The following is a 24502-nucleotide window of genomic DNA, read 5'->3' as shown; positions in this document are numbered from 1 at the left end:
ATTGTCGTCGCCGTCCAAATTAAAGACACCCTATCTTTGTCTCCTGATATCCCCCTCGAACTCAAGTCAAGTTGAAATGTAGCAAGACAAGACCCGCAGCACCTCGGAAAAGCCTCTCAAAACCGTGGCCTCTTGGCGGGCAATATCTCGTATAATCTCCTTCTCTATCACACAATAAACAATGAGACGAAAAACACCAGCAACTTGGAGAGAAACCGAGCATATAAAAGGCCAAAAGTCCCCTGGCCGTCTCAAGATTATCCTGTTGCCTGGTGTCCTTTTTTATAACGTCCAAGGCTGCCTTCAGCTCCCTCTAGCGGTGTTTTCCCCAATCTATAGCGCTGGGCGCCCCCCAGTTTGCCTTGGAGGGGCTTAGCGCGCTCACGTGACCATTTGTCGTATGCTTCTTTTGCCTTCCTTTTGACATGTACTTTTGTATACTTGTCGCCTCAACTCTTGGGTACTGTATAACTCACTGAGTGCATTGCACATGTGTAATTGACAATATTCATCAACGACATCTCTTTAACCATGCCTAACCAAAACATTACAAGTGATATCAGCGGTGCTCCAAAACAAGAAAAAAAGGGTTGACGTGGCAGTGCATATCAGTCCAAGTAACAGACCAGGTTCCGCAAGGCTCCCAGATTTCGCCTGTGGATCTTCTCATCGGCACACCTCACTCATCTTATATCAGGTATAAAGAATCGTTCATTCCCTCGCGTAAGCTAGGCACCGACAAAACAAAACAGCCGAATCACTGTCTTCCTTCATTCGCCTACTATTAGCCAGCCCAACCGAGGCATCGAATAAACGAAATAAAGAGGAGTAATTCGCATCGTCGCTGAACCGAATACCGAATACGCTTACATAGTGCCCACTCACATATCCCTACAACTACGGGCGCACACATACCGCTTAGGCATCAAGATACAGCCACAGCGGGTATAATGAGCGGGAACCGGAGATTTCTTCATATAAGATATCCCCTTGGTTCCCTCCTTCTCATTGGATGGTCATCCTCACATCAAAGCCATTCTCAACTGTAAAGTCACTCAAAATGTATATAAAATGGTAAAATATATACACGTAAAGAAAATTATAGAACAAGATAGAAAGAGTAGATAAATTATGCTTCATTGCTTTTAACAAATTGTGTGAGGGGTGTGTAGAGTAGGTTCGCAATATAAAGAACCAGGCTTACATCAAATAAAAACTCCAGTCTCCAATGAGTATAGCAATAAAAAATGCACCTATATTGCCTCTGCCACAAAATCTGGGAGATTTTTGTCTGCCAAAAAAAAAAAGTTGGTAAAACGACCGTAAAGAAGAGATATACTATAGATATATATATATATGTATTCCAACCACAACAAAAACAAGGAAAAAACGCCACAGACTCCAGTCCCTAGTCTTCAGTCTTTCTTTCTTCTTCTCATTCTTCTCGTCTTCTCCCCTCCATCTTGGTATAAAAGAAAGCAAAAATCGATTTTAACAAAGGAAATAATATAATATGGTGTACTATGTGAGGTATGTTGATTCAAGCGAGGCGAGAGCCAAGCTCGACCTTCTTTTTTTTTTCAGTCTATAATGGGGGTATTTCGGGTGCTATGAGAGCGCGCTCAAATATTTCAAATGTTGAAAGAAGCGAAAAATCCAAAAGGTATAATAAATAATTCGAAGGCTGCCTCGAGCTGCGGCTCCGATTTGTGTTGTCGAAAACCTTCCCGAGGGTGATATATCGTGTGTAGATGGATGTGTGTAGGTTGAGTATGTGTTTGTGCCAGCCGAAATACGCAGAATAAACCAAAAGAATTTGATACCCCAATCGAAAATATCGGAAAATAAAAAATCAATGATATGATGGTCGACCCGGCGACTCAAGATCCAAGGAGTGAGAGAAAATGTGTCGCACACCAACACCAAAACACCATTTATCATGCGAAGAAAAAATAGTACACGCCATATTAATAATAAAAAAGAACCCAACTTTTTTTTGTTGCCTCACCACTGAACATGAACATGTCCGAGAGAAGAAAAAACAAAAGAGACCCCCTCCAACGCTCGACAAATGAATTATTAATGGGATCTCTTAGATGCGGTTTCCAGCAGCCCAAATGCTGGCGGAAGCCGAAGCACTCCACTCACCACCCTCGTATGGGGGAGTGGGCCACTTGTATTGGTTAGAGTTTTTTTTGCTGAGATCCAGAGGCTTCGGTGCCATGGCCTCAGCGCCATCTGCGTAGAGCAGTTGATTGCTGTTGGCAGATGGTGATGGACTAGGGTATGGTTGAGAGCTGGACAGGCCCAGGTTGCTCGCAGACTGTCGCAGCGGCTTGGTGTTGTTTTCTAGGCGCTTCATTGCCCGCTGAGTCGCCGTAAGAGCCTCATCGAGGAGCTCGTCCTCCTCGGCGGGCGTCTCGTACTGCTGGACATCGTGAACCGCCTGGGCACGTCGAGTACGGCTCGAGATAGGACCGTTTCGGGCGGCGCCAATCAGGTTGTCGACAGATCTGGGCTGTTGATACGGCAGCGAGTGGTGGCGCTTAAGCTTTCCGGCGGCGGCAAGCTGATGTGAAGGGGGGACGGGAGCTCGAGGCTCAGCGCCCTGGACATCGTGAAGGGCTTTATCCAAGGACTCATATCCTCCTTCAACTTTTGGGACGACGCTCACTTGCTGGTCAACAAGCATAGATGATCGGTTGCTCTGCCAAGGGCTGCATCCTACTTGCGCTTCCATGTCGTCGTATGCTGGTGAAACAGGAGTCTGGTGGCGACCAGAGAAGCGTCTTGCTCGCTTCCGAAGGTGCGAGAAGAAGCTCTCCTTGTGAGCGCTGGGAGGTGATGCAAGGCCCGTCTGTCCGTTCAGAGCGCGTTCGGCCTGAGCGCGGTGCAGCTCGGTGTAGTTGTTGGTGCTCGAGTTCACAGAGAGCTGTCGGCCAAGCTTCTTGCTCTTGTCGGCGCTGTCGGTGTTGGCACGCGCCGTCACGGCGTCGGACAAGGGCGAAATCGGCTTGATAGAAGGCAGAATTGGCATTGGCGCCGCGCTGGAGAGACCGTTTGCCCAAGTAGTCCGCTTAGACTTGCTAGCAAGCTGCTGCTTAGTATTGGTAGTATCGACAGTGCTGGAGGTTTGCACAGGAGATGGCTGGACGGGGGCAACAACCACAGTTTCGGGAATGTCGCTACGACCGATGAGAGACTTGCGGAACCAAGAAGGCTTTGAGACGGAGTTTGAAGGAGCCAGGCCCTCTTTGGAGGCGCGGCTCAGATCGGACTGCTTGCGGCCCAAAATCTTGGAAGCGGATGACTTGGGTCTTGATGGATCCGTAGCATCGGCAAAGTACTCGTGGTTCAAAGACTGCGTAGACGTAGGACGGTTCTTGGGGTCCCACATCAGACACCAGGTAACAAAGTGGCTCAACGCAGGAGGCCACTGAGGAGTCTGCAGAATGGTGTCCATGGCGTGAGGCGCCATCTTGGGGAAAGAGAAGCCCAGCTTAGAGGCCAATCTAGTACCTTCGCGCCATTCACCTCCTCCAACGCGGGCGCCGGCCTTGTTGTACCAGTTTCCAGGGCTGCCCATGATTTCGCAAACTCTCCACACCTGGTCAACCTCGTTTCCACCAGGGAACAGCGGCTTCAGCGTAGCAATCTCCACGGCCATGGCACCGACGGCCCAGATATCGACGGGCGCCGAATACTCACCGGCGCGCAAAAGGACCTCGGGCGCTCGGTACCATCTTGTGGAAACGTAGGTGGTGTATGGGAGCTTGGAGTGAGTCTCACGAGCGAGACCGAAATCAGCCAACTTGACGGTGTAAGTAGGGGGAGTCGAGGGTGGTGTAACCAGGGCAGAGTATCTTCGGAATGAATTTGAGGTGTCCTGGTGGGCTGACGTTGAAACGAGAATGTTCTCGGGCTTGATGTCGCGGTGGAAGAAGTTGTGGGAGTGGATGTGCTCGAGACCCTGCATAATCTGGAACAAGATGCTCTTGACACTTGCGTTGTCGAGATATTTGTGGTCTCTGGCCTTCATCAGCTGGTACAGATTGCCCTCCATGTACTCCATGGCAATGTGTAGCTTTTTCGTAAAGGGATCTAAAAAGATGTCGAGAGCGGGAACGAGATGGGGGTGAGGAGGGAGGGTTCGGAGAAAGACGACTTCTCGAAGCTCAAGGCATGGCGACAGAGACTCAAAAGTCTTCTTCATGGACTTGATTGCGACCTGCAGTGAACGTGTTAACCAATGGTTGAGGCGGGCATGCATTTTAGGTGTCTTACAAGAGTGCCTCGGCGGGCAACAACTGCGCCCGCCGTCCGGGTTCGAGCCAGGACGACGCTACCGAAACTTCCATCGCCAATCTCCTTGATGACCTCGAAGCGGTCCTCGAGCGCCATGGTGCCGTGAGGCTGTTGCCGCAGCGTCATTTCCACGGTGGCCATGATGCTGTGTGGTTGGATCTGACTAAGACAGGCTCGTGTCTGGGGATGGCGCTATCAAGAAGTTGCAGAGCAGCTTCAAGCAAGACGCCTTGAGATGGGAGAGGGGCGGTCAGGAATAAAAAGGAATAAAGTCGAGCGATAACAAGACAACACCTAATGGCCCGCAAGAGATGAGCTCTATCGTAGAGCTGCAGATCGTTTATCGTAGCATTCAGGGAAAGCAAACGGGGGGAGAGGTAGATCGAAACTCAGATAGCTAGCTTGCTCGCAGGAGAAAAGGGAAAAAGGATGATGTTGAACGATGCAGTCGAACAGAGCGGTCGGGTTGATGTTTGGAGGAAGGGCGGGTCGCTTACACAGACAAACAAGAGAGGTGAGAAAGAATCGAAATTGTGAAAATTCCAAAAAAACGGATGAGAAAAAAGGCCGAAAGGAGGTCAAGTGTAAGGAGTGACTGAGGTGAGGATTGATTTCAAAGTGGATAAGGCTTGGAGGTTTATGAAAAAGGGGAGCTCAAATGTCAACGGCCCAGCCCAGGGGTGGTTGGAGGTACTTTGCGGCACCACCACAGGCCCCTACAATAGAGGCTAGACCCAGCTGATCGCGGACCGCTAATTAGTAGGTCGTTGGGCCTGTCTGTATTTGGGAGCAGAGCCCACTGTACTTTTCTGGACGGGTTTAAGCTTGGCAAGACGAGCAGGGGATGCAAGATGAGCAGCAGTAGTGCGAGTAGTTGTAGCAGTACTTGTCGAGATGAGCGATGAGATGAGATGACAGGAAACTGAGATGTGTTGGGACAGGCTGCGGCTTACAGGGGGTCGTGATTCCGGGCAGAGCGAGAGAGGTGAGCAGCAAGTGAGTGCTGAGAGAAGAGCAGCAAAAGCGAGAGTGAGAGCGACAGAATGTAGGGAAAAGGAGGGTCCTTTTTCGCGGGGGTGATGGCCTTGGGTCGGTCGATATGTATGCATCGAGCGACGCTGGAGAGAGAAGTGTGTGGACAACAGCGCAGAGCCAGGCGACCAGCGCTCTCCAAGGCCTTTGGAAACAGCCAGTAGCAGCAAATCTGCGGGTACCAGCGAACGAGCGAGCGAGCGAGCGCAGAGGCAGCGAGAGGCCTGCAGCGAGTAGTATCTTGACTTGAGTGACCGCCGTCAGCCACCGCGCATTTCGATCCAGGACTGGCTGGCGTTTAGCCGGGGGGTGCTTTTTGCTGCTGGAGCGCGTGTCGCAGAGACGAGCCAAAGAATGAGCAGCGGCAGAAACACGCCAACAGGGGGTCGGTCATTCACGGCCCGTGCTTTTGCGCCGTGAAAATGCTGGTGTTGCATGCCATTCAGTGTGATTCTGGTTCACGAGATGTACCGGTACGAGCACGATGCCGAGCAGAGCAGAGGCAGCGGCTGTACAATTGGAATACGGGTAAGCAGAGGCGAGTGCGGTATGTACCTGTACCGACTGATAAGCTGAAGAGCAGCGGTACAGCGACGACGGCTGCGAAAAAGGAAAAAACGAGTGGTCTAGAAGCCTTCTCTAACCCCCAGCTCGATTTTACTATGGGGTGACAAAGGACTGCGCTGTATGTACAGTAGTGGTAGCGAGCGAGTTGGTCATGCCATGGGGGCTTCGACAAGGTCAGGGAAAAAAATGAGAGAGACCAGGCAGGGGTTTGGCTCCGCCGTCGCCGCCGTTCGCATGAATGGGTTGAGATTTTGGTGAGGAGGAGAAAAAAGAGCGTCGTGATTGATCGATTTGAGGGGAGCCCGCGACGGTACATGCAGGCATTTGCTGGTAGCAGTACCTGGTGTTGCCATCGGACGTTGCACGCCGAGCGAGATGCAGAGGGAAACGGCTGCTCGCAAACAGCAGGTACATGCAGCTGCCAGCTCGCGCAAGTCACGGTTGGATTGACCGCACTTTGGCTGGGCTGCAGTAGCTTCAGGTAGCAACAGGCCATTGATTGTGCTGTATTGTACTCCCAACCCGGCCGAGCTCCAGGTACCTTTCCTAGTTCGAGGTGCTGTGCTACCGCCCGCCACTCCGCAGCCCGCAGCCACGTTCAGGTAGCTTCGTATCTGGGCGTAGTATCTGTACCCAGCCTAGCGCCAGCCATGCACTAATCCGCACTCGTCTGGGCTGGAATAGGGACCTCCGTCTCTTAATTTATCAAGTGGGCCGTGGAATCTACCATAGAACTTCTTTTTGTCACGCTCAAATTGGGCAATTTGCGTAGCGGGCAAGGGATCCTAGATGGAAGGGGAAGCGTAGTCATGCCTAGCTGGCGATGCTGGAGCTGGAGAGCATTCATCGGAGATACACATGGGCCTTGGTGAATTGCTGTAGTATGCTTAGTCACGGAGGCAGCACCGCGGGCATGCAAAATGCTCGAATACCTAGTGCCAACACGTGCAGGCTCAATGCTGCGATGTGCTTAATCGGGCATAAATGAGAAAACTCTTCGATTCTGTATATGTACTTTGTAATGCTGGTACAGTACTCTACTCTTCACCGCAAGAAGACGAAATGTCACTGCTACTACATACTACTGCTCCTACTAGTATAGCACTACCAGATAGTAGCAGTACTACGGTACTGTACGTAGTAGCATCGTGAGCGAGCATCGGAGAATACACACAGATACAGCATGTACACGACATGCAATATCAGACTCGAGGGCCACACGTCGCGCTGCCAGCACAGCAGCACCAGTTGGCCGCCCACCCAAATGTCCCGGGGCACGTTTTGCAGCGCTCCTATTCGACGATAATGAGCCCGCTCCCAGCCTTTTACTGGATCAATAATGGGCCAGTCAGAAAGTGCCGGGGGCCGCGGCCAGTTGATACTGGAGCGCGTCGGCTGGAATACGGAGTACTGATACACGGCGTAATGAGAAGGGTACTTTAACCGCTGACACATTTTGTGCCGCGGATTGAGGTATAATAGCCTATTCTGTGCGTATGGAGTACTAATCTCTTTCATTTCGGCTGCTTCACAATTTGCTTTTTCTCTCTCTATCTATTATTTGTTTATTTCTTCTGTTTTAATCGCTTTCCAGCTGCATAAGCGAAGGCGCTCACACGCGACGTCGGCTGGAACGCCAAAAGGGTCGCTCCCCACTGCAGCTAGTCTGCTATGAGCAGCGAATATAAGATTTCTAGCTTGCTTGGGATTAGGACGCATGGATGGGGGGGCATCTGCCATGTTTCAATTCCGGCCATAAAAAGTACCCCGAGGCTACCGAGTGTGCGCTGTAAATGTTGAATTTTGACAGTGCTGGAAGGCGCTTCTGGTTGGCCGCTATTCTGGGGAGCGAGATTTGGTGATTTCGATCTGCCCCAGCGAGGTCCTTGATCTTATTTACTCTGTTTATTCTTAGAATATATAATGGCATGCTACGGAGTACTAATATCATTGCTATATTAGCTCTAAAATAACTGGCTCTACCTAATCTACTAATCTACCTATAGGCAGCGGTGGCGGCAGCTCTTTGTCAGTGTTTTTGAAGCTTCACGGCTGGCCTTAATCTTACAGTGCGATTGGGCTCCCTCAGACACCACCAGCACGACCTGACACCCATTATCAGGCCCTACAGCTGGCCTAGCCTGTTTGTGAGTCCCAGTGTAGCAGGGATGTGCAGGAACAGCTGTTCAGGCTTCCAGCCATCCGGATCGCGACGGCTCGCTGCCGCGGCGTGGTACTTTGACAGCCATCACACTTTATACTAGGCAGCGTCGTTTGTTTTCGTATTTCTTTTTTCTTTGCCTCCGTGTGCTTGTAGTGATACATTGGTCACATGAAACGCCACTTACAAAGGCATGGAGACATGAGGTTTTTTTCGCTTGCATGAAATATGCTAGGCAGTAAGCCTACGAGCACCGGTAGCTTTACAAATATTTACAAATGCTGCGAGTCGCATTACGCGTCAGATCGAGCGTGTATACAGTTATCTTGACGGATTTTGCCTCCACTGGGGAATATCACTAATACTACCTTCAGGCATACATGTAGACAGTTACTAAGAGAAGCTATCCACAGAAAGGGGCCGATTGTTTGAACCGGGCTATGCTTTATAGCTTCCATCAGTGGTATCCAGTGAAATCCGCCCAAAAGAAATGCAGGGAGGCTCACACACGATACCAATAGATCCTGACAGAGGGTGGCGGCTATCAGAAACAAACAGGCGACTCATGCAACGTCAAGTGTAGTGGCGTCACCCGTTCCAGCCTGTTGGCCGCTGCTGCGCCGAGACGAATTACTGCACGTACCGCATGCACGGTAACCTGTCAAGCTAGAGTGTCTCAAGCATGTGAAGGCACAGAGCGTGATGCGACGCTACAGTATCAGAAGCGGTCGTTTTATGGACTGTTCCAAATATTTTTGCGGGCTCAGGTTGCCTTCTTCTACACTTCTTCCCGATGAGCTCCACACGGATGGACAGGATTCCAGTCGCATAGCCTTCGGCCAGAGCCGGACTGCCTGTTCGATGTGTTTTGTCATGAGCTCGTTACGGAAGTACGATACGTTTTAGGTCTTGCATACGCCGCCAATGTTTGGCCACTAGTAACACTTACTGCTTTGTAGGTAGGAGACATAAGCGATATACGGCCGATCTATACAAGATCCAATAGCGCTCTATACCGAATACATGCCCGCATGTCTCGAAATCGTTGACACCAAAGTATTGGTAGCTGAAAACTCCAGCCCTGGCAGCGTATGCAAGGGGGAGAGAAACCAAGACAGGCCAGACCCTTGCCTGTGATACCGCCCATGCGGAACTACTAACAGTGCATCCGGGCTGCAGGCAGGCGGCTGCTGCAACTCTAGCAAACGTTTGTCTTAATTGACCGTCCATCATCCCCTGGCAGCTAATTTTCCTTTTTATTTTCCCCGCAGCGAGAGAAAAAGAAAGCTATGGTCAAAGAGCCCCTCCTGTTTCTGCTAGCACTTAAGGAAATGCAAGAAAGAAAGGGAGGATATGAGGAGAAAAAGCTGTCGGTGCGTAAGAGACTCCGGGAACGATCCCGCAAGATGTCTCAGCTGCATGTCAGGCCTGGTGAGCATCCAGGCTGACAAGGCATACCACAGTTGCACATAAAGGAGCTATAATAGTAGTGTTTATGCTACAAGTACGAGTAGTGCGAATGTTTCTTTGCTTTTCCAGAAAATACCGGTGCGTCTACTAGTGTGTTGATCGATGGCCGCAAGGGATATGGGATATACACTGCCATCCTTTGTGTACCTGAAATGGTGGCGACGCTCCTTGAGATGGAGGAGTGGAGCTGACTGGCTTAGGAGCAGCCTCACCAGCCAGATGAGAGACAGGAGCAGCTTTGCTTGGTACCACTGCCGACAAGGCTAAAATTTAACTCTCCCTTTCATCGTTTACTGGCCAGGTCGAGACTCTGGTTGATGGAACATTCTCATGGGGAGTAACCGCTAATAGCAAGACCTAGAACCACCAGTATGCCTAGCATATACCCGTATCGTGGCACAAGCACGCGCAGCAGCAGCATCTTGGCTTCCATGAACCATCCATGAGCAGCACCATCATGTAACCGTTAGACAGACGTCGGGCGCCGCTCTGCGTTTGACGCTGCTATGCTACCTGCCAATTCGTCATTTTGCCTCCAGCCAGTAGCGGCCGGTCCCAGGTCAGCGTGGCGATATTGAACCTCGTCTCCCAGACTCATCGCAATGGGGGCGACGCGGGAATCCGGAACGGCCAGCCGACCTGGAACACGGGATTTACTCCTAACAGTCATTCTAGCCAGCTTCCAATGGCAGCCCCTATCCGATTCTAGGCTCCGTCGCAGATCTGGTGCCTTGTGGCCTGAGCATTGGACGGCGCGAAAAGAAAATGGCCAATGGGTTGGCCCATCCGTTTCTTCATGTTTCAAGGTCTTTTTCGCCCAGCGGGAAGGATTGGCCTGTCACACAATGGAAAAATCAGAACACGGTCTGGCCGCTCATCTCGCGCGTCGCATGGGTGTCTTTTGGAGTGATGCATCTTCTGAAGACATGTAGCCAGCAAAAGGCCCCTTCTTGGCGAGCCGGGCCGCAAAAGTCCTGTATATACGAGCGTTATCGCACGATGCACGTGTGAATCAATCTCGGTATCGGGGATATAACCACGTTCGCGTGCCTGTAAATTGTTCACGAGACCACTCGATAGGTTTTAGTCGAACCTTGTCTTGAGTAGCGGCATGTCCAGCCCTGGCTCGTTTGCGGATATATCTGTACGACATACATGTACCCCAGCGAAACAGGCCCATGGCACTTTGTAAAATTGGTTGAACCACCTGTTGCAGCGGCACTGGGGACGTGCTCTGCGCATAATCGTGGAAGACGTGCATAAACAAGGTCGCGTAGCGCGGAGACTCCGTATTATGTGAGTTGAGATCAGCGTCAATGTCCGGAATAGATTGTGCCGATCACCGAGGACATTTATATAGGGTAAACGGTAAAATGCACGGCCAGATCTTGAATCTGCGAAATGGAGCTTGTTGAGTTGTTGCGCAGTTATATATCTTGTCTAAAAAGCAGCCAATAAATTTGTTTTTCTTGTCCTTTCTTGTATTACCTGTAGAGGCTAATTACATGTAGTCTTTGGTACGTGTGATTGGCGTAGTATGGTTGGTTGATGAAAGTCTCACAATCTCATATAAACTCTAGTGATTATCATGTTGGCCAGATCTGAAAATAAAACACAAAATCTCAAAAAAAGCCCAGAGTTGATTCATGGTTTTGCCTATAAGAAGGGGAAATAGCCGTTTGTAACAACTATATAATTTATTTAATTTCAAGTACCCATAATTCATGTAGTGGATGTAGTAGATGTAGTAGATGTAGTAGATGTAGTAGATGTAGTAGATGTAGTAGATGTAGTAGATGTAGTAGATGTAGTAGATGTAGTAGAGTTTTGCATTAAAGGGAATACCACATGGGCATTTTTCACTTTTCCATAGTAAAAGTATAAGGAATATTACGTGGTCCTCTTTTGACTTTCCGCAGTAATATAAACTCCCCATGTTTGCTTTCAGATGATAATTTTTTTCTCCATCTCTTCATCATCTCAACTTTCTTTATCCGACAGAACGCAAAGAGCTACTGCCCGGTCTCACATGGAATTATCAGCCCTGGATACCCCTTGGCTATAAGAATACAACTCTCTACCGCCTGCTTCCATCCATCCACAACTTGGCGCCGCAAAAAAAGTATCCTATAACAAACTATGACGTCCTAGACACTGCATTTCTCGGCATAAATACTATAGCGCAGCCTCTTGAGCTATCTCTACCGCTTAATCGCCGCGCCCTTAATCTACCAGAGCAGTCTACATCTGCCCAGTCAGCAGAGTCAGATGACTCAGAGGCCCCGGAATTTGTTTTCCACGAGCTTGGCAAGCTGCAGTGTTTAGAATGCGAGACTGAGGATGATATGTCAACAACATTAGAAGAAGGCGATAGTTGTGAAGGAGACTGGGAGGAGACTGATTTTTCTATTATAGCCCGGCTTCGTAATTCAGGTCGTATTTAAGAACGGCTGGGGCAAGCAGGAACAAGTTACACACAACTTATAGGGTATCCCACCTAGCTCACCTGGAGAGCAATTCTCATGTGCACGGATTGGCAGCACTATGCGAGATTTCGGATTCAAGACCGAGCTGGCATGGAATGATCAGATTCAGCATCCAGTCGAGTTGGTGTGGGCAGTGAGATCGCCAATGGGAGGTGCGATGCGTGTAACGGTGGATAGTAGCTACAAGATTGGAGAATGAAGACTTAGAAAATCTAGAATAATACTACAATCTTTCAGTTGTTTCTTACTTTGACTTGTGATGCACTGCCTCTACTGCCTCTACTACCCCCCTTCGCCGAAGCAAGAGACTTGCGCAGCCCGTTGTTGAAGAGCCCATCGGAATTTCAGCCAACGAGGAAGATGAGGACTACAAAGAAGACAGCGTGGCTGAGGAAATGGACGAGGATGAAGAAGTGGATAAGGCCGAAGGAGAAGAAGAAAAAGAAGAAGAAGCCAGCAGTGGATAGCAACTCTCGCCAAGCAATTCTCGAAAGGCGCCAAAAGATTCTACAACAAATGAATCTTCCATCCAATCTCTTCGACCAGGCAGACGTTAATTGGCTTGGCATTTTGGTACCTGGTAACTATTCTAGGTGATGATAGGCCATCAGTCTTCCGAATTCTGGAATGGAAATTAGCGACGGAAGTATATTCTAACGTTTGACTAAGAGAAGGAGAATATCCTCATTTGTGTGCTGAAGGGGAGGCACGGCTGCAGAGCATGGGGTTAGAGTAGGAAGAAGAAGATTGTATTTATAGTTTTCCTCCCATAGAAAAGATGAATGGGGTTGTTTGATGGAATGGGGTTGGATGAAAAGTAGTGGGAGTGTGTAGACACAAGCACTCTTGACTGGCGATTTAAATTCAGGCTCGACAAAAGGCTGACTTTCACGCAGGCAATGAAGATCGCAGTCAAACATCAGAACCCTGACCCAGCCTTTGGATTGTCCGGTATTTTCTGATTAAAAAATCAAGATTCAGTTTGAAACTAGAAGTATAGTGCTTGTATATATTCGTGGAACGTAACCCAACTTCTTTCTCGCGGCAAAGGAAACAGAGGGGAATTTTTCTGCCAAGGCATATATGCAGTACGTCGTACGTATTTAATTGTCAAATCTAACTAAGATATAATTGGCTTTGTTGCCCAGTGAATGCAATTATATGTGTGTAGCTCAAAAATATACCCAGATGCACTCTCCTACTTTAGATGAAAATGATACGCGCATCTCCTGCTTTATTGACCCGAATTCCCCCCTATTTATTTCGGCTTCTTGCAGTCAAACAGGGACCAATAGCAGAACTTGCTCAGCTGAAGATTTGCAAAGTGGATGCCTGAATTTGCTGGCTCTATTGTCAAACAAAGAAGCGAAGAACAATAGAAGGGGCGGCGGCGGCCTTGACAGACGTTGGCACCTGCTGTGATTCAGAGCAGATCACCTGCAAATGCCTATAAAACCACTTTCAGCTTCCATCTCTCTCTCTCCTTTTCTCTCTTCCTTCCAAATATTCACTCTTTCATCATCTTCTCCACGTCGACACACGCTGCTCCAGTCACGACATCGTTTGCATCCCTGCGCCATGGCTAGCAAGAAAGCCGACTCCAAGTTCAACTTGTAAGTTCCTCACAGCAGCTGATGAACTCCACTCGTTACTGCAAGATATTGACTGAATGGTTCTAGGGCGACGCAACCAAGCATCCCGGTCAAGTACGAGTGAACCTCTATTCCCCAAACTGTCATTTGTTCCATCACCAACTGACTGGCTGCTGCTAGATATCGATGCAAGGTTGGCGGAGAATGGAAGCCTCTCGATGCATTCTCCAAGAACCAACAGAGGTTCATTCAGTTCCAGATAGACCGTCGACAGCCCATCGATGCAGCAAACTCAGGAATGACGTGCAAAGAGCATACGTCTGGCCAACGTACAGAGAGGACTTGTGAGTTGTGCGGACTCGTCAAGCCCTTGAGTGAGTTCAGTGGCAATAGCAAGAAGGATGAGTTTCCGGTAGGTCTTCTCCTATGTACTGCTCTCATCTAACTCTAGTTGACCATTTCGAAGCACTGCAAAAGATGCACAGCCTGGATGGAAACCCAAGAACCAGATGTTGTCCCTGCGCCACTTGAGACTGGCCACATCTCTGTCGAAGAGGAGCGTGGAGAAATGTGGCCTGCTACTTTCGTAGACGACACCGATTTCTTTTCCGACAATCTCTTGCCCCAGGTGTGTATATCCATAGCCTCAATATGATGCGCACGCGTATACTAACTGCGGATTGGGCTCCGGTTACTGGTCTATCGTCCCTTGGCTTGGGAGACATTGATCCTTCTCGTCTCGACATATCTTCCATCCCCAGTAGCCGTCCGGCTCATTCCACTTCTGGAACGGCTGCCAAACCAGCACCAAAATACATCTCGCCTCACTTGAAAGTCAATATGACCAAATCACAGACCACATTCATCTCTTCGGTCGAGAAACCGAAGGATGCAGAGACGAGCAGCCAAGCTTCGCTCCGGAAGCAGCTGCCCCCGCATCTCCGTGGCACCATGATGCAACAACCGGCGCCTTGTCAGCATGCGAATGATACTTCTGACTATGCAGCCAGTGAAAGCGATTTCCACCCAAGCAGCATTTCGACCGCTACGACGGCGAGAGAGATGATGGACGCCAGCAAGCCTCGTCGAATATCTTTCAACGCTTGGGATCCGACAGGAATACAGCACCGAAACGTCAAGTCACTTACGGCAAGCTCGGTTGCAAGCAGCTCGATCAAAGCTCCTAGCGACGCTGGTCGAGAGCAAGGCTCTTCGCCGTATGCCGGAGTCTCAGGCAAGGGCAAATGGGTGAAAAGCAAGGATGTAGGTTTCTTTCCCTTCCTTTGTATTTGTCTCTTATTCTGTCAACAACTCGACGCTAACAGTTTCTCCAGACGCGAATGACCCAAACGGAATTACGCCAATTTGGAACGAACCACCACGTCGCGGCTCGACAAATTGCTCCTCCGAAGCATCGCCCGGTGCAGCATAACTTTGCTTCCTTTTGTGAACCAGACGATGATGAAGAGAGTTACTGGGAGTAACTCAGGAATTAGGAAAGGCATATTTGCCGCAGACGCGTTTTGTCTCTTTGCTTTTTATTTATATTGATTGACAGCACCCTGAGCAGAAGCTGGGTCGCCAGGAAGATTCACAGATATGCAAGGATGGTTTTCGATTTGGTCTAAAATCGATGATGCTACAGATGATATATTTGTACATCTTTCTCCTATCCTAGTAGTAGCATTTAAAGCAAATTGAAATCTCCAACAAAAGCATCTGCCGTCGCTGGTTGAAAAAGCACCTGCTCGTAGGACGTGGTGGTAGTAGACTGCCAACGCCAACGCGACCCAGTCCTCGTCGCCAACATATGCTCATACACTGCAAATCCTCCATTGTAATTTACACCTTTATACAAGCCCCCTCAAGAAATCACTCCATCATGCATCCAATTTCTTCTCTTTCCTCTCTTCCCGCTCCCCCTCTTCTCCGTACTCTGCGTACAGAGTCAATCAAACTGCCTGACGTGTCAGATATATATTGCTTTGGCCGGGCTACTCGAGCCAAAACAAGATTGAACAACTTAGTGCGGGATAAATCAATAATAAACATCATAACATTGGTTTCTTTTAGGTTGTCCTGTCCTGCCCTATCCTTTCCTATCCTATCCTATTCAAGTATATATTCAAGTAGTATTTCGTTACATGGTTTGCTTCCCCTCCTTTTGTTTTTGGGGAAAGAGGTGGTATAAAATTTGATTCGATATAACTTTGACAGCTGCCTTTTTGCAATAGGCGAGTAGTTATACATATGTGTGTGTGCGTGTTTGTAGGACTGCTATAGTAGATAAAATGGCGTGCTGCTCGATCTACAATGCTTGCGAAAATGCAATGCAGGCTTTGGGTAGTGTTTTTTTTCCCTTTTTCACACAATTGTTGAAGCGGTTCGCATTGTGTGTACGTTAGTGGGCGTGTGTGTATGTGTTTGTGGGTGTGCGTGAGAGAGAGATAGAGATAATGATGCCTGGTATCATCATTATCTTCATTGGGTGTTATTTATTCCAATTCTTACAGCTGCTTATCGTCCTTGTTAAGAAAGCTGCTTGGAGGGGCATTCACCACCGCCTCGGCGTCCCCCACCTGCCGACGTTCAGTCACTTCGCGCGGGCTGCTCTTGAGTCTGCTGCGAATGCTGAGGGCTGAGGAGGTTCTAGCGTGGGCGGTGCTTAATTGCTATTGGAGAGGTTCTGACGACGAGGACAGGCGGTTAAGGTGGAGGTAGACGTCGGTGCCATAACTAAAAAGGGGAGATGGGTCAGTATACGCATATTCTTTTGTCAAAACTAGCGGTGAAGAGGACCTGCATGTCATGCAAGTCATAGGACTAGTAAGCGGAACTTACCCTTCCATGCTGATGAGCTTCAAATCGCCGCCAAAATACCGGGCATACAGTCGTGAGATGGGTAAGCCGTATCCAAAGCCCGCCATGGGGGCCTTGAAGTCGCTCTTGTCGAAATCGGGGTCGAGATTGGGTGTGCGATCAACGGTGGTGTACATGTAGGTCCATACGAGGGGAATGGCGCTTCTCGCGATGCCGCCGCCCTCGTCGGAGATCTTGATGGTGATGTCCTCTTTGCCTTCGGCAACAATGACCTTGGTGACGGGGAACTCTTGCTTATCCATGCCGTGGGTCTCGACAACGGCGCGCAGGGAGTTCTTCAGGGTCTCGAAGAGCATGTGCGACAGATGGCCGGGAACGTACATGAAATCCAGGTTGGGGTTGCAAACTAGCTGAATGCGCGGGGCTTCGAACAGGCCATAGTGGTCCTCGCAGACGAAACGGGCGTTCTCAATGGCCTCTTGCGCAAGCTCTTTGACGTTGGTCTTGGTGCAGATGACGCCGACGTAGGTGGGGTCGCGGTGGTGGCTCTGGTCAGTCAGGGCAATGTGTTGGCCGATGAGCATGCGGATACCAATGCGGGACATGTAGAAGCGGTCGAGGAAGGACTGGATATTGGAATCGATTTGCATGCGCTGGCGGCGGCGCTTATATTCCAGGATACCCTGGGCCATTGTGGTGACGACGCTATCGTGCCGCCTCTTGATCTTGTGCAGGCATTGGGCAAACTTTTGGTTGTAGAGCTGCAGCTCGGGGGGCCAGTCGCCGTTGTCGTCGACGGTCGCAAAGTATCTCCGCGCAACGGATCGGGCCTTTCCATGGCCGTTTCCATTGCCATTGACATGGCCGTTGCCGTTGCCATTCACGTGGAGGTTACCCCAGCCCGAGGCCTCACCCTCGTCGATGGATGGATTCGGCGTTGATTCGGATAGCTGTGCAAAGCCGCGGGAGCCATATTTGGCCGGCTTCATGAGTCGATCTTTTGTGTCTTTGGCGAGCTTCGGTCGAGGTAGCTGGGTAATTTCCTATTCGTAGGGGAATCGGACTGGGGTTAACCTCGGCATAGCCAAAGCAAGACATACACATTGCGCAGACGTACCTCGAAGGATTGGGCATACCATTCCTTGACCTTTTGCACCGAGGGCATATCGTTGAGCCCGTCGGGCAGGGTTTCCAACTCCTCGACGCGATGCGCCAGGCGGATGGGCAGCTCCTCGGCAAGAAACTGCGAGGCGCGGAAGAGGGTTCCTGAGGCGATGATGTCAGCACGGCTGATGGTTGAAGCGGCGCAACGACTCAATCAGGGCAATGGATCAAGTATCGCGAAGGAGAAGGAGCACAACGCACCTGTGGACGGCTTATCGCCAAACTGCACCATCTGGCGCAGACTCACGCCGGTTGCCGGAAATCTGGCATAGTGGCGGATGGTGTCCATCAGGGTCTCGGACGCCCGCCATGACATGATGGGCGCTGGCGGGGGAGCAGCGGCGCGCGCGCGTTCCCCCAGAGATAGAAGAGAGAATTGGTTATTTCAGAGATGAGAGACACGCCGTAGGCGGGTAGTGTCGAGAGAAGCAATCAATGGAGCCGAGCGTGAGGAGGGAGAGTAGTAAGCGGTAGAAGAAGAGGTTTAGAAGGGCGAGACAAGATGAGGGGCGCCGCTTAGAGAAGGATTGCAGGACAGGCCGGGGTGAAGCTGCTGCTGTGGTGGCACTGCTGGGGAAACCGTAAGACGCGGCGCATAAGAAAATGGACAATTCCAACAGACACGCAGATGGAAGCGTGTCTTTGTCTCTGACTTGAAAGCCTCGTCTGACTCTTAAGTTGTGGCGACGAGCGATTGCGGCCCCGCGGAAGCTACTAAGGTTAAAACAGTAGCTGGACGGTAGCCGAGGATGTGCGGGACAAGGCCGGAGGATCGTCTTTTTGCTGCTGGGCAGGGGAGGGCAGCTGATGCGGGTGGCTATATATATGTGCAATGTACAATATTTACAGTATATATAGAGCTGCAAAGGAAAAAAAGGAAAAAGAAAATTCAAAAATAGCAACGGGATAAGCAGCAGAGAGCGAGGTTGAAAAAGGAGAAAAGGTTATGCACATGGAAGAGTCCATGGACGAGGCTACAGGTGACAGTGGCTGCTGTTATGAGTGACGTCGAGGTTGGCGGTCGTCAGTCATGCGAGCCGTTTCGTCCCCCCAAAGATAGGCCTACCAGGCACTGAACGCTGACGCTAGCGGTGCGCCGTGGCGGTCGCAGCGGCTAATGCAGGTGGAGCAGCGGCCGGCACAGTGGCCCAAGAGCCCCCAAGGACCGTGCTGGGATATTCATCGTCGACCTGCCAAGTTCGCTGCGAGCCACTTGCTGGCCAAGATCACTTGATCCCATCAGCCAATGCCGTCTTTTTCTTGACCGCCAACTCAAGCTGAATCGTATCGGTATCGCATCTCGGCTCGTCTCATCCAGATCCCCTTCTCTTGGCCGCTTGGCCCCCCTTTTAATTTGCTGCTACCATGTATGATGCTACTGCTGCTAGAACTAGCATTGTCTGATGGTACTTGTATAGGACAAGTCCTAACAATATATTTGCTAAAGAGACGATTCCCGTTGCTTGCGTGCATCTCTGCATAGCCTTGTACCACACCCACGCGTTCATTCGTCCATCTGCCTACCGCCTCATCTATCCGTCGGTCTGAAGGAATCTGCACAATCGTCGAGTCAATCAACACCGCAAACACTAGAAACACAGTGCGGCCACTGGTACTAAACAAGGTAGCACCACGGACAAACGGGAATATCAGCAACAAGGACATGCACCATCTCACCATCTCACCATGCTCCGCCAGGTACGCCTATCTCCCGGTGTTACTCTATGAGATGAAGAATTAATTTGATTTGCCCCCCCTTTACTTGTTTCCTGGTTATTGGGAAACCCAACCATTGGCCGTAGCAATCTATAATAAGGAAGAAAAGAAAATAAGAGGGCCAAAAACGCATGACGTGAGAGATAAAAAACTTACCACGGATCTGGTCAGCCCACCAGCTTTCGGCGTCAAATCTGAGCAACATCTGGGTGGCCTTACCTCAGCTTCCGCCACCGCTAGGGGGCAACTTTAATGTAGATTTCCTCGGAGATTTTCAGTAGCAGTAATACGACCCAATACTCCGATTACGTTTTATAATTCAGGGTAAATTTTCATCTGTCGTACATGAATCTAGAATATCGGTAGAGACTCGGTAGTCGGGGTCTTTAAGGGTCTCTCCCCGGCAGACACATGATTGTCACATGGAAAGTGGTATGGAATAGAAGACAGAATCTGCTTCAGATATCCAGGGTTGCCAGTTTCGAACCAGGTTTGGTTGGTAATATCGAGATTTTCACATCTTTTGCATGCTCAACAATTTTCATGGTCATTGGCTGTTTCAAATGGATTGAGAGCTGGTGTTGCAATCTAGCTCTTTTTCTCAAGTACGAATAACCAGCCAATGAGGGAAGCTTACAGCCATAAGCAAACAGCTCTATTACTATTACGCACACTATTGCTCTACTACTTCTATTGCCCTCTGCTACTTCTATTGCCCTCTACTGCCTCTACTGCCTCTACTGCCTCTACTAATTCTACTGCTTCTATTACTTCTACTAAGAATCCATGACTTTTTAGTGGCTTTTGTGCTTGTGTTTCTATTTGTGTGTGCATTTCCATCACCGATTTTGTCTCTCCTTGGATGCTTCTTTGGCAGCTGATGAGCTACTAGAGGCAATCCAGCTTAGCTTGTCCATTTGGCGGATCATCCATTACCCGAATAAGTCGCAGCACGAAGGGCATCTGCATTGGCATCAGCATCACCAGCATCCGCCTCTGCCGCAGCAAAACAGCGGTGTTGCGTTTTGCTAAGCTGCTGTACTGGAAGCTAGAAGAGCCCCCATTCGTGCTTGTACGTGCTACCGCTACTCCTGCATCGTTATTCCCCACGCCTGGCTGGGGCAGGCAGCACTAATACTGCTACTACGGTATTAGCCGTCTGCAAAAGCTTCGCTTCTATATGTAAGTGCATAGGGGCTTGTGCCTCATGCGGCCGCCCCTTGCTGCAGAAATCTCTGATTATCTTATTCGATAGAGGGGTACTGCGTACGAAGCAGGGCATCTACTAATACGCATTTTGAGAATACGGTGTGCTGGTCTCTGATATACAACACTTGCATGTGGAAGCGCCATTGCCGAAAGCACGAATATCGTCCTTTGTAAGTCAAAGCACTACTAGGAGGAGCTTTTGATCCCGTAAATGCTGCACGTCAAAATGCCCATTTAATTGAAAAAAATTGGGCACCGCTTCAGCCCCACCGTAGCAGTTGGCAATTCCAGCTCCGTTTTCTTGTTGGAGATTGCTGATGAAAAGCTGTGTGCTGTGCAGTAGAGTGCATGTGGCTTAGGTGAGGGCGTATCGCCGCCCCGTCCAGTTACAGATACGATACGGTATGATGTGATGCCAGCAAAACGTGGCTGGGCCACTGCATGCTTTGTCTGCGACCTCACCTCACCTACAGCACGCTGCATACAATTCAGAGCATCACGGCCGGAAGTCTCTGGGCCGCAATGGGTGCAAGTATACGGAGTGGTTGGGACACCTCCTTGGAGGGGAGCCCGGCATTAACGAAATTGGGTGGTTGGCAGAGCGTGAATAGCTAGCAATGTATAGCGCCAGCAGCATTAACGCGTGTATCTGCCTAAGCACTGTTTTCTCTTCTCTCTGTTCCTTCTTCTCCTTTCATCGTCTTTTCATCGCGTCTTTCTTTCACTAGAAAATGGCGTTTCTTCTTCTCACCTCGTTTCTCTGGCCCCTCATCTCTTCATCTTTCACGTCATAGCACGATATATCGAACCAGCGACGCCACGCAGCTTGAATGCATACAGACATGCGCCTACATACACGTATGTGGCAACGGCGGCCAAAACCATCACATGGCTGTCTGCATTGAGTTGCCCGTCCAACCGCATACATTCTGATGGGACAGAGCCCGTCTGCCAATGACAGCCTCCTCCCAGCCCAGGCAGTCTGGCTGACGCAGGATTTGACTCTCATTGCTGGTGCCAGCTAATGCGCGATAATGGGCGGCTGGCCTCTCATGGTCGAACGTGTGGCGCGCTTCTCATGCACGCAGCGAGAGGGTGTGGCGGTGCGAACGGTTTGCGAACCAGTCCGAGCACGAAACCTGGCAGACAAATGGATTGATTAATTTAATTAATTTTTTTGTGTCTGCCGGCGCTCTGCTTATCTATCCCTGCACTCGGTTTTGCGTGTGGTGCGTGATGACTTGTCAAATCCCTGTTTGTGAGCACGGAGCTCCGGGGCCCCATTGATCCGCCACCAGGCCTGGCTGTACCCGTGCCTTGTACCTGAGCCAACTCGTCTCCCAAAATCCTGCCAACCCGCCAAACGGCCTTAATTAGGGAGAGGCGACTAAGAGTGTCACTTTTAGTCACAAACCTCCCCAGAGGCCAATGGGCATTTTCTTCCGCATCGCCATCCTCGACATCGCCAGCGACCTTCGATTCCGACGACAAGCCTCCGCAGCTGCGCCCGTCTGGCGTTTCGGTGACGCGTGCTGAGGGGAGCCGACAATTGACAACAACAAGGAGACACAAGAGAGGGGGCTTCGACACACACGACGAGAGGCTGGCTGGACAGCGACGCCCAACCATATCCCGGCAATTCATTGTGCCTTATTTGTCGGGGCGCTGCTGCGACACCACAAATTTCGGAGTCAGTGAGGCAGTCTCTCGAGTTCTCGACGCCGCCTGACAGACAAGACATCGCAATGGGTCGACGGGATAGCGATGAGCGGCCAAATGTGCTCGAGTCGATGAAGCGCCGCACCAGCTCGGGCACCAGCACTGGCAGCCGGACCAGCCCTAGCGCATTCCACCGCCGAGTCAGCAACCAGAGCCAGAGCACTCGCAGCACCACCAGCACCACCAGACGAGAGAGCCTCGCCGGATCTGAGACGCCGCCACCGCTGATGCGGTCAAGTCCCAGCGTCGGGTCTTCCAGCTATGCATTCTCGGGGAGCAGCGTTTTGAGCCCCCTGCGAAGGGAGATGGACGTCTCCCGCAGCCGCGAGGGCGATGTGCGGGCCGGCAAGCTGGAGCTGGCCAGACGTCTTAGCATGCTGGCACAGCGTCTGACGTACGGCGACAGCATGGAGGAGCTCATGGCGCTGGACAGCCAGGTCAACCAGATTGAGCAGGCCCTTGGCGGCGGCATCAACACTGGTAGCATTTATGGGAGCCCGCCAATGTCGCGAAAATCCCGCCCGCTGAATATCGAGACACCCACCCGCAAGAACAGAAGCAGCGACATGGACAGCAGCGCCATTTTCAGCTCACCGTCATCTCTGTTCCGCAGTCGCTTTCCCGACCAAATGTCACCCACTCCCTCGTCATCCATGATGTATCATGATCGCCATGACCGCCATGACGAGTCTGAGGAAGAGGAAGCCCCGCCACCCAAAAACGGAATGACGGCGGCGCAGTCCAACAAGGTCATTGGAGAGTTGATAAAACTGAATGAAGAGCTCGAAATCTTGGTGGCCAATCTCTCAGCCCGTCAAGAAGAGTCTGCAGTGAGTATTTTCCATTTGCACTCTCATTTTATCTCACTCTATTTTATTTCATCTCATTTTCCTCATTCGGCTCCGTCATCACTCTCATTTCCGCACACACACATGTAAACATGTATGCTAACTAGACTGTCGCAGCACATTCAGAAGTTGTTGGTTGAACGGGCTGAGCGTGCTGCCCAACGTATCATTTTCCTCCAGAACCGCATTACTTATTTGTAAGCCAACCTTTTTATTCCCACTTTTCACTTACCGCCATGCATTTTCATATTTTTCATTTCATTTCATTTTATTCATGAGCTTACACATTTCATAGGGAAGAGGAACTGCAGGAAAATGACAACGAATTAACAAATCTCCGCGTCTGTCTCAAAGCTGTCGAGATTCAGTTACCGCCTCATCCAGACAAAGAATTGCTGCGATCCTTTTCCGTCTTCAAGGAAGGCTATAGGGCCTATAAGAGAAAGCGTGCCCTTCGTTCTGCAATGGTTAGCAATCTAGGTTACGATTCTTCAATTGCTTCCTCTTCATCCGCAAGGTGACCACCGCCTATAATTCCACGATAATGATTTCTAGAATAAGATTGCCGCCGCCACCATCAATCAGCGGCGCTCTCACAATATTCGAAACTGTCTACCATCAGAGAAATATGGGAAGCGATTTCGACCAAGACTGACTCACGATGATGACGCAAAGCAACGGTGTTTCCTTTGTTTGGATGGGGCGAAAATGATAAAACGGGCGACGACGATTATGCTTTTCTTTTTCCCGATATGATTCACGAGACATCGATTTTATCAACCCTCCCCCAGCACTTGCTACGACCTATTTCATTTCGGTTGACGCATTTTTGATTCTCTGACAATTTGAGTGCATCCCCCGTCTCTTTTTTCATTGTGGGCTGGGGCAACTTTTGGAACACGACAGACTGATTATATTTGTCCCCCCCTTTCCTTTCTGCACCTGCATCAATACATTTTGTTCCATGACCGAAGCAAAAGCAAAAGCAAAAGCAAAAGCAAAAGCAAAAGCAAAAGAAAAAAAAAGCAAAGCAAGCGAGCATAACAGATTGAATTGCGACTTTCGTTCTTTGATCCAATTTGTCCTTTTCACTTTTCTTTTTTTTTTTCCAGCATTTTTTCCCTTCTCCCTGAAAACATGCAAAAATCGATGGAGTCTATGTAATGGACGAACAGAAGCTACTATGATGTGGCCGACCTTCATTAATCCCCTCATTGTTTTCCACCCATTTTCATTTCTTATCACTGAAGTACACTACTCTGTGACACACTCTTTATTCCCCCAATTTCCTTTTTTGGGTCACCCTTTGAAGAGTGATTTTATGTGTAAATCTTTTTATTACCACTTTTACAATCCTTTTCGGCTGAGCTGGGACGACGAAAAAATTATCTTAGGCTCTGTGAGAGGATGCAC

General features: G+C 49.9%; 6 protein-coding genes across 6 annotated transcripts; 2 read left to right on the top strand and 4 right to left on the bottom strand.

Annotated features, from left to right (window-relative positions):
* Window positions 1–1752: 1752 nt before the first annotated feature.
* GGI43DRAFT_84396 (kinase-like domain-containing protein) lies at window positions 1753–4785 on the bottom strand. Its single transcript, XM_083210391.1, has 2 exons — window positions 4285–4785; window positions 1753–4228 (listed from the first exon to the last, which is right to left on the bottom strand). The coding sequence occupies exons 1-2, from the start codon at window positions 4444–4446 to the stop codon at window positions 2093–2095; spliced, it is 2298 nt and encodes a 765-aa protein (XP_083059668.1). The 5' UTR covers window positions 4447–4785; the 3' UTR covers window positions 1753–2092.
* Window positions 4786–5596: 811 nt separating this feature from the next.
* GGI43DRAFT_84314 (uncharacterized protein) lies at window positions 5597–6323 on the bottom strand. The gene has a single exon (XM_083210388.1). The coding sequence runs from the start codon at window positions 6218–6220 to the stop codon at window positions 5780–5782; it is 441 nt and encodes a 146-aa protein (XP_083059667.1). The 5' UTR covers window positions 6221–6323; the 3' UTR covers window positions 5597–5779.
* A 7085-nt stretch (window positions 6324–13408) lies between these two features.
* On the top strand, window positions 13409–15242 carry GGI43DRAFT_408387 (uncharacterized protein). The gene is made up of 6 exons (XM_083206353.1): window positions 13409–13634; window positions 13701–13727; window positions 13794–14025; window positions 14080–14240; window positions 14297–14876; window positions 14948–15242. The coding sequence occupies exons 1-6, from the start codon at window positions 13465–13467 to the stop codon at window positions 15095–15097; spliced, it is 1320 nt and encodes a 439-aa protein (XP_083059666.1). The 5' UTR covers window positions 13409–13464; the 3' UTR covers window positions 15098–15242.
* A 1043-nt stretch (window positions 15243–16285) lies between these two features.
* Window positions 16286–17913, bottom strand: GGI43DRAFT_423681 (mitochondrial branched-chain alpha-ketoacid dehydrogenase kinase-domain-containing protein; the record flags this gene model as incomplete). The annotated part of the gene is made up of 4 exons (XM_083208276.1): window positions 16286–16349; window positions 16455–17449; window positions 17551–17699; window positions 17799–17913. 4 exons carry the CDS (start codon window positions 17911–17913, stop codon window positions 16286–16288), a joined length of 1323 nt encoding a protein of 440 aa, XP_083059665.1.
* Window positions 17914–18745: 832 nt separating this feature from the next.
* On the bottom strand, window positions 18746–19945 carry GGI43DRAFT_408383 (uncharacterized protein). Its single transcript, XM_083206352.1, has 2 exons — window positions 19533–19945; window positions 18746–19464 (listed from the first exon to the last, which is right to left on the bottom strand). Exon 2 carries the CDS (start codon window positions 19275–19277, stop codon window positions 18870–18872), a length of 408 nt encoding a protein of 135 aa, XP_083059664.1. The 5' UTR covers window positions 19278–19464; window positions 19533–19945; the 3' UTR covers window positions 18746–18869.
* Window positions 19946–21899: 1954 nt separating this feature from the next.
* Window positions 21900–23832, top strand: GGI43DRAFT_84111 (uncharacterized protein). The gene is made up of 3 exons (XM_083210387.1): window positions 21900–23071; window positions 23207–23286; window positions 23385–23832. The coding sequence occupies exons 1-3, from the start codon at window positions 22268–22270 to the stop codon at window positions 23608–23610; spliced, it is 1110 nt and encodes a 369-aa protein (XP_083059663.1). The 5' UTR covers window positions 21900–22267; the 3' UTR covers window positions 23611–23832.
* The last annotated feature ends 670 nt before the right edge of the window (window positions 23833–24502 follow it).

This window comes from Trichoderma evansii, assembly GCF_050947405.1.
Source record: "Trichoderma evansii strain SZMC 28006 chromosome Unknown GGI43scaffold_13, whole genome shotgun sequence".
Lineage (NCBI taxonomy): Eukaryota > Fungi > Ascomycota > Sordariomycetes > Hypocreales > Hypocreaceae > Trichoderma > Trichoderma evansii.
Note: the sequence above shows the minus strand (reverse complement) of the source record. Positions and strands in the feature narration are given on the sequence as shown.

What these genes read in the sequence shown, in the direction of transcription:
- GGI43DRAFT_84396 (XM_083210391.1), bottom strand. Translation starts at nt 4,446, where the DNA reads ATGGCCACCGTGGAAATGACGCTGCGGCAACAGCCTCACGGCACCATG. An exon ending in TTGCCCGCCGAGGCACTCTT is followed by an intron (nt 4,229 to 4,284) that starts GTAAGACACCTA and finishes CGTTCACTGCAG; the next exon opens with GTCGCAATCAAGTCCATGAA.
- GGI43DRAFT_84314 (XM_083210388.1), bottom strand. Translation starts at nt 6,220, where the DNA reads ATGTACCGTCGCGGGCTCCCCTCAAATCGATCAATCACGACGCTCTTT.
- GGI43DRAFT_408387 (XM_083206353.1), top strand. Translation starts at nt 13,465, where the DNA reads ATGCCTATAAAACCACTTTCAGCTTCCATCTCTCTCTCTCCTTTTCTC. An exon ending in GCAAGAAGGATGAGTTTCCG is followed by an intron (nt 14,026 to 14,079) that starts GTAGGTCTTCTC and finishes ACCATTTCGAAG; the next exon opens with CACTGCAAAAGATGCACAGC. An exon ending in AATGGGTGAAAAGCAAGGAT is followed by an intron (nt 14,877 to 14,947) that starts GTAGGTTTCTTT and finishes CAGTTTCTCCAG; the next exon opens with ACGCGAATGACCCAAACGGA.
- GGI43DRAFT_408383 (XM_083206352.1), bottom strand. Translation starts at nt 19,277, where the DNA reads ATGGTGAGATGGTGCATGTCCTTGTTGCTGATATTCCCGTTTGTCCGT.
- GGI43DRAFT_84111 (XM_083210387.1), top strand. Translation starts at nt 22,268, where the DNA reads ATGGGTCGACGGGATAGCGATGAGCGGCCAAATGTGCTCGAGTCGATG. An exon ending in CCCGTCAAGAAGAGTCTGCA is followed by an intron (nt 23,072 to 23,206) that starts GTGAGTATTTTC and finishes AGACTGTCGCAG; the next exon opens with CACATTCAGAAGTTGTTGGT. An exon ending in CAGAACCGCATTACTTATTT is followed by an intron (nt 23,287 to 23,384) that starts GTAAGCCAACCT and finishes CACATTTCATAG; the next exon opens with GGAAGAGGAACTGCAGGAAA.